We start from the raw sequence: 8,143 nt of genomic DNA on the forward strand, positions 1-8,143 counted from the left end.
ATTCAAGTTTAAACACCTGCTAAGATTGTTATTGACTTGTGAAGCAAAGCAGCAGGGTTTGTAATCACAATCTTCATGCTGAGTGTGTGATTCGTTTTAGGCTCCCGAGTGCAATTTCACCTGGAAAATCTGAAGTACGTACTTTCCCTCCTGTTGACAACTTGTAGACGACAAAAATGTAGTCACTGAAACACTGGATATCACTGCTGTACTATACTGAATAAATTATAACCGTTAATGTACACTAAATTAGTTTTTTTAATGGGCTGTCCGCTTAAAGCCATACATCTCACATTTGGCAATTTCTAAATGTTCAGATAACCTGCAAGATGAAATCTTCTTCTATAGGTTGAGGACATTATCTAATAATCTGGAGCAAGGCTATTCTTATTATATGAAAAGTTGACATTTTGAAGATGGTTTCTGTGTTGTGGACCATGACACATCAGTCTTATCGCTTAGTGTATTCCCCCCTTTAGTGTGAGATCTCCACTTCAAAGTGAGGTGAATTCCTGATATCTTCACTTTTGCCATCATGTATAGATAGTCAACCTCAACACTACAGGGCCACAAATATAATCTAGTATGCAAATCAGAAATGACAGTTCACTGGTTTCCTGTTCGCTTCCTTCCGGCACCTTGCATCTGAAACGTCACAAATGTGTGAGCATTGTTGCAAATACACAACCATCAGGCAGAAAGTTGAAGGAAGCAAACAGGGCTTCAGTAACTCTCTTCACTTCTTTCTGAGAAGATGAGTCAAAACATGTCTGTTAACTTTACCTGTAGAGGATAAGGTGAAAAAGCCAAAAGTCAGTTTAAAAAAAACAAAAAAAACTTTATTTCAGTACAAAAAAAAAGCAAAAGAAACCTAAATATATTAAACTTGATACAAGCATTAACAACTCAGTCCTCTATAAATACGTTAAAATAAATTAAAGAAATTAATTTACTAACACTAAACAGGCCTCAAACATGTTGATGAAAAGGCAATTTTAAATAGAGCAGTAACAGGACAGTCTGTTCGTCTAACCAACTACATAATAAACACACAAAAACAGCCGAGTAACATTTTTAAAACACTAACCCTACAGTATGCTGGATCTAGCTCGGTAAGGCAACGGGCCTTGGCACACGATCAGGTGAATTGTGACCAGGACGCTACACATTCATAACAGTAGGAAGCCGTAACAGGAAGAATTAATACTGAATGAAAGAAGAGAGATGGGAAATAGTGGGGGTGAGAGTCATGAAAACATGACACCAGTGCTGTGCCTATACCTGACTGAGGAGAAGGAAAGAAAAACCCAGATCCTGGGAATGTTAAAAATCATCGAAAATACAGATTAGCACCACAACATTTTAGGAAACATGCTCAAGACTATAAAAAAACAAAGTCTTTGAGGAAACGTTCTCTTGATTGACTTCACATCTAAGCCAAGTGTCTTGCGTATCAAAATAAACATATCTAAATAAACAAAATGCCAGCTGTTACTTCAGTGACACTTTACAGATCAGAGCCTTAAAAAAATGGTCTTTCTAGTCAGTAAATCATACAGTTAACGATATGACATGAACAATGAACTTGGCTTATTTTGTAACGTCAAACTGAGTCCCTCTCCTCTATGACTGCAAAGCAGCGTGAATTTGGTCACTTGGTGGTAGTTTGTCAATAATGCACTTGAGATAGAAGAGCAACTCTCTTCACAACTTGACCGAAAAAATACAACAACAAAAAACGTTCACCTCACTTCACATCTTTCCTAACGAACCAGAAAATCTTGGATCAACACTGTAACATGACCTGTTAAAAAACACTACAGGCACTTCATCTGTTAAAAAACTTAACATTCAGGTTTAAGGCCTTCTAGTCGAGGCCAGTTATCCAAACATAACCTCAGACTGCACAGTTATGAGGAAAACACTTTCACTAGCTTATAAACAATACTACTGCGTACAGTTAATGGAAAAATATAACAAACAACACTTCCTAAACATAGGTCACATTGTGTGTTTTCCCACCATAATCAAAAGCTACAAACAGATGTCTTTGGCTGTATCACATTCTTTTGATCGTTCACAAGATGTTGACAGAAGTATAAATGGATTGTGTGGTTGGACTAAACAACAGTTGGCCCCCGAGGCCCATCACACTGTGATTACAATATTTTTTGTCGCGATTTGCCATTTCATCTTACCATTTTGATAAAGCATCAACTTCTATCTTGATATGTTTACTCTGTTTTGGTGGTGGCGACACACGTTTTAGTTTCACCATCATTCTGGCTTCCCTTACGCACATAACAGTGAAATTTTAACCACATTAATCTAACAGGCAAATCTCTCTGAGCGTTCTTAGTCAGTCTTTGTTTCCTTTGACACCACAAACAGTGTCTAAAGTAAATGTCACTCCAGTGGCTGTGTGCGCGAGGAAAAGTGTGCATTTTATAGGGGTGGCTGCGCTTGAATCTGGACATGTGTGTACTGCATATACATATGTTATGGTGTCTGCATGTATGTGTATGTGTGCATATGCGTGTGTTTGTGTGTCCCAGCACACTACAGCCTAAAGGCAGAACCCAGTAGCATCCTCGGGAACAGAGAGCTGACTGAATACGGCCAGACGTTTGCCGTTAGCATCAGTATTGCAGGAATCGGAGCCGCTGAGTGAGCTAGCAGAGCTGCTTCCTCCATCCTGATCCTGGTCCGACAGGGACGTGTAGGACAGGGATCTGGTTCCAAGCGGCCCTGAGAAGACCCCAGTGGCACCGGGACTCTGCCTCAGGGAGGGGGAAGCGGTCGGAGACAGGCCACATGGAGAACAGCCAGAATCTGGGGAAGGCAGAAATGGAGACCTTGGATCTGCTGGAGTGGCCTGGCCCATGCCGGGTGGGTACTGGTGGACAGGGGAGGCCTCGAAGGCAGAGTCCATCTCCAGGAAGGCATGAGAGAGGAGGTCGGTAATGTCAGCGCAGGAAGGAGGAGAGGCTGAGGGAGCACGTGTGAAAGCGTTGGTTGCGGGAGGAGGATGAACAGGAAGGGCAGGCTGAAGGGCCTGCTGGGGAGCAGACGGAAACCCAGCAAAGCTGAAGCTCTGTCTGACAAGAGGGGGTCTATGCGTGCGAGAGGGGGGCATGGGCTGCGGGAGAACACTTGAAGAGCAGGAAGAAGTTGAGGAGGAACGGGAGAGGGAGTGTTTCATTTCTTCCTCGTTGTTGTGGACGAAGTGGCAGCGGATCCCATAGGGGCAGAAGCCGATGGTATGAAATGTACGACATGGCTCAGTTTTGTACTTTGGATGTCTGCTTAAATCCCGCAGCTCATCGTGCCCGTGGGCAAACTGGCACTTCCCACCATACTTGCATAAGCCGTTCTCAGTGAAGGAGCGACACAGTTCAGTCTTATAGCGTGATGAGGATGAGGTGGGCGAGCAGGAGTCACTTTGGGAGCCTAGACTTGCTGCTGTGGTGCTACTGGTCTCTACCATGCTGACTGACCGCTGGGACAGGAAGCCTTGCTTTCCCCACTGGGTGGAATTGGGAAGCTGGGAAGGCAGAGGGCTTTCTGACTGCTGCCCCCACTGGTTGGAGGACTGAAACACACTGTCTGGAGAATCCGTGGGTAGGCAGGAGAGGGATGAGAGGGAAAAAGATGTGTTGTTGCTGCGTGGCTGACCGATGCATCCTGGTGTTCTCATTGCCAGACTGAGTGATGCTAGCTGCCTGCTCTGGTCCCTCAGGTCCAGATTAAATAATTGCTGTAAAAAAGAACAGACAAAAACGCAAAATTAGCACAAACATTTGACAAGTAAAATGCAATTAAAATTTTTAAAAATGACCCCTTGTGGCATCTTGTCTGTCTGTCAATTGTAACATTTGCAAAAAGTATGTTGACTGATTTTATTAACCAGCTTTTATGAGTTTAATCAATCCAGAAACACTAATTCACACTCGCTTCCCTGTACAATCATCTCTCAGCCCCCTAGAAGAGTTTTGTTTTGTCTGGTCTGTGTCTACAAGATTTAACAAGTGTTAGCCTAAAAACTGTGTGTATGTGCTGTGTAACACTTGCATGCATCATCTTATTTTATGGCCTATAGTTAGTTTATATTACATCAACACCTACAAGACAAAAGATGTAAACACTCCAATGAAATTCAGTGCATATAATGAATCAGTGCAATAATCAAAGCAGACAGGTATGCTTCAAGACTGGCTGTAGCAATGTAAGTCTGAAAGTTATTAAATATTTAGAGGACTTGTTAAAGCCCAGACTGTTACCCAGTGTAAGTGCATCAGTCATTTTATGAATCTGTACTTTGAACTAAGGAACTAACTTTTTTTCTCTTTGCTGGATGGATTTGCAGAGTAGAAGTTGACTCACATAAAACAGTATTAAAACATATCCTACTCATTTCAATCCCAATTTGCAAAACTAGAAAAAGGTTAAATATGGCATTTGTCACTCTTTTTTTCCATACTTATTGTAAACTAATTTGTCTTATAATGTTTTGAATCTGTTTCTTGATTTTAGGCAGCCAACCCACACCTGGCCAAGGACAACAGATGAAAACTAGCTTTTGGGTTAATTCTGGCATATTTACAGAGCGTATAGAAAAGTATAGTAACTCTTAAAGAAAACCTACTCATTTCAATCCAATCCAATTTCAATGTGCAACACTAAACATTTTAAATATGGCATCTAACATTGACTTGTGTCTGCTAATGTGAGTATAGTAAGACACTAGCAACTTTAAACAAAACACTCATTTCAATCCTTATTTGCAACACTAAACATTTTAAATATGGTATCTTACATTGACTTGTGTCTGCTAACGAGAGTATAGTAGGGCACTTTATAGTAACTCTAAAGAAAACCTACTTAATTCCACTCACTAATTTATGCATTTCTTCATGCTATCAACTATAATTGACTAGATTTTGGTCCTTTATTCAAAGCTAAAACAAATAAAAGATATATGAAAGTTCAACCATGCTTTTTTTTTTTTTTTTTACAGTGGTGTTTTGATTCAACAGGTTGCAAGTGGAGCACCGTTAATTAACCGTCGAGTGAAACTTAAGCTTGTTAAAAAAAATAAAAAGTAAGAAAGAGAGCAAAAATCAACAAGTTAGTTATAAATTTAGTTAAGTTAGATAGTTTAATGGGCCTGCACACAACGCTCCTAACTTTGAGATTAAATTAGCGTGACTCAGACTAACTTTTTAAATCACATGGAACAAACAAGAGCTAGATAACAACACTGGTTAACAATAAAAAGTCTAAATAAATAGTTTCTGATGAGCAAAACATGACAGGTGAAGTGTGCAAACTGCGTAAAGATAGCATTGTGGCATGCTAAGCTAAAATGCTATACCCCCCTCCCTCCCTCCTCTTCTCTCTCTTTCTACTCCTCCTCTCCTGCAACATAGCATAGCCAACTTTTTTGCATGCACTCAACTTTTCATTTACCTTGCACATCATCTCTTCCAGGTCAGCAAACTGGTTGAGGGGGTAAGATGGCATTTTTACGGCAGGGTTATGGTATGATCGTTTCTCTCTCTCTCTCTGTCTGTGTGTATGTGTGTCCCCAGAAGTTTCCAGTCGGTGTGTGTGCTGCTAAACAAGCCCAAGACCAGGACCACGTGTGGGTTTAAAACCTAACAGCGCTGTTGGCCACTCCCACGCTGCTCTGCGTCTGCTGCCCCAAGTTGTTTTCATCATCATCATCATCATCAACATCACTCACTGGTTTTTAAATTCTGCCTCCTTGGGTATGTAGTTGGATGGAAAGTTTATCTTATCTGTTTTTTAATTTAGTGTTATTGTACGGAAGCGTATTGCATTCACTTCAAAAAAAGAAGAAAAAAGTCTGTTTTTCTAAGTTTTTTTTTCTTTTTTCAGTTTTTCTGAATATTTATTTTTCTTTTGTATTGTATATATTTTTTCTGTTTTTCTGATTTTTTTCTTTTTCTGAATTTTTATATTTATTTTTATTTTTTATTGTATAATTTATTTTCTTTTTCTGTTTTTTTCTGATTTGTTTTTCTTTGTCTGTTTTTTCTGAGTAATCTTTGTCTTTTTCTGAATCTTTTTCTGTTTTTCTGAATATTTTTTTATATTATTTTTTATATTTTATACAGACACATACACACACACACACACACACACACATACAGACAAACATACAGTGCTAATCAAATTAACAAACCACGGTACATATAAACAAAATAAAATAAATATATACACACATACATATATAATAATAGTAATAATAACAAAGAATATAACAAGAACAGACAAAAACAACTTTAAAAAAGCATTAAGAATATCACCTCTGGTATATTACCACTCAACACCAATATTACTCTTGTAAATAATGTCACGATTATTTTATTATATGTTTTTATTGTTTTTGTACTTATTATTTATTGTTCTTTATTCTTTTTCTTATTGCTGCTCTTATGTTTTACTGTCCACTTGCTGCTGTAATATTGCAAATTTCCCCATTGTGGGACTAATAAAGGAATATCTTATCTTACATGCAGTCCTCTTCTTGCTGGAACATAAGAGGACGTAAAGGGTTTGTTATAAAGGGTATTGTTACCAATCCAAAAAGTTTTCACTAGTTAGTTTGCTGAATATGTATGTTTTTTATTCATAAAAAAAAAATGTTATTAGGCAGACCTCAATTAAATTAAAAAGTGTCCTGGCTAAAACAGGCAGCACCATAACGTTTCAGATAAAAAACATAAAAACAAGTACAATAGCTAGACCTCTTGTTTGTCAGTATAAAATGATAAAATCATGAATAAAATTACCATAAAACAGAAATTATGTTAATTAATTGAACGTTATTGATTCTCATAGGGAAATTCACTCATTACAGCAGCTCAAGATCACAAGAAAAAACAACAATAAAAAGAGTATAGGGTGATAAATAAAAACTAAATAGTATATATGCATATGATATACACACCTATTACACCTACTATACATATTATATTTATAATGTTGACACTTGACACCAATACCACTTTTTTTTGTCTAAATGGTGTCTGATGTGTATAACGCTGAATACTGTCATGCTATTGAAACTATTAATGCAGTTGGCACTTTTAGCCATAACATATGATCTTGGTGGTTAAAACAAACAAAAGAAAAGTTGTAGAACAAAGGCAACCACAAGAAATAGAAACACAGATAAAGGTGCGTATAAACACAGCAAGAAGGACAAAAGAGGAACACAGGCAGAAGACAGGACAAGTGAAACATATGGACTGAAGAGACGACGGCATGGAGACAGCCTACCCCTATGACACAGACAAGGAGGAGCAGTCTTTGATTTCAAAGCTAAAGGTAGATGTGTGAAAAATTCCACTGCAGAGCAGAGCCATGATATCTGCCAGTGTCCTGACACACACTTGCTGATTTGTCTTCGCATAGACCAAACATAACGTTGGAACAAGTTGTTACATTAACCTGTAACACATATGTCTAATCACAGCACCGCATGTAACCCTAAACTCTAGCCAAGGATCAAATATTGAAGTGGACACACACACACACACACACACACACACACACACACACACACACACACACACACACACATACATACGCCTGCAAGGAGTGAAGTTGTCACACCTCTGGGATTGTAAGGAGGATTAGGACAGCATGCCCAGTAGCCTGATGAGCTGGTAAACAGTTGGTCACAGCTTTCAGTTTATACAGTTCAGTACTTCAATGTAAATAATAAAAATACCAAATAGCTTAAATTAAGATGACAATGTTCAGTTTTTGGAAGTCTGTCAGGGGAAAGAAAATATTCTCAGAGTATTTGTAAATGTTCCTGAGTTAGTTCTTTATGTATTAATGAACTCCCAATCTATTAAAATGCACTAAAGTTCATGAAGAAAGTTATATTACCAATGTAATGAAACGTCAATGAAAGAAACTACACTAATTGCTCAAAAAGGCTGTACTGTGTGAAAAAAAAAAACATTTCGGAAGTGCTCATCCCCCCACCCTGAGAAAGTGTCCGAACATGCTTGAAACCAGATCATAGCTTTAAGCCCTTTTAGTAGGATGGGTTCAGCTGAGACAAAGCTTGCTGAAAGCTTTGTTTTGGTGCAGCCAAGTGGTC

The 8,143-nt window shown here is 38.5% G+C and overlaps 1 protein-coding gene across 1 annotated transcript; it reads right to left on the reverse strand.

The window, feature by feature from the left end:
* Positions 1-849: 849 nt before the first annotated feature.
* On the reverse strand, positions 850-5,915 carry zgc:114130 (uncharacterized protein LOC570332 homolog). The gene is made up of 2 exons (XM_062419202.1): positions 5,470-5,915; positions 850-3,757 (listed from the first exon to the last, which is right to left on the reverse strand). Exons 1-2 carry the CDS (start codon positions 5,521-5,523, stop codon positions 2,567-2,569), a joined length of 1,245 nt encoding a protein of 414 aa, XP_062275186.1. The 5' UTR covers positions 5,524-5,915; the 3' UTR covers positions 850-2,566.
* Between the last annotated feature and the right edge of the window lie 2,228 nt (positions 5,916-8,143).

This window comes from Scomber scombrus, chromosome 5 (genome assembly GCF_963691925.1).
Source record: "Scomber scombrus chromosome 5, fScoSco1.1, whole genome shotgun sequence".
In the NCBI taxonomy this organism is placed as follows: Eukaryota; Metazoa; Chordata; class Actinopteri; order Scombriformes; family Scombridae; genus Scomber; species Scomber scombrus.

What these genes read in the sequence shown, in the direction of transcription:
- zgc:114130 (XM_062419202.1), bottom strand. Translation starts at nt 5,523, where the DNA reads ATGCCATCTTACCCCCTCAACCAGTTTGCTGACCTGGAAGAGATGATG. An exon ending in TGGAAGAGATGATGTGCAAG is followed by an intron (nt 3,758 to 5,469) that starts GTAAATGAAAAG and finishes TCTTTTTTACAG; the next exon opens with CAATTATTTAATCTGGACCT.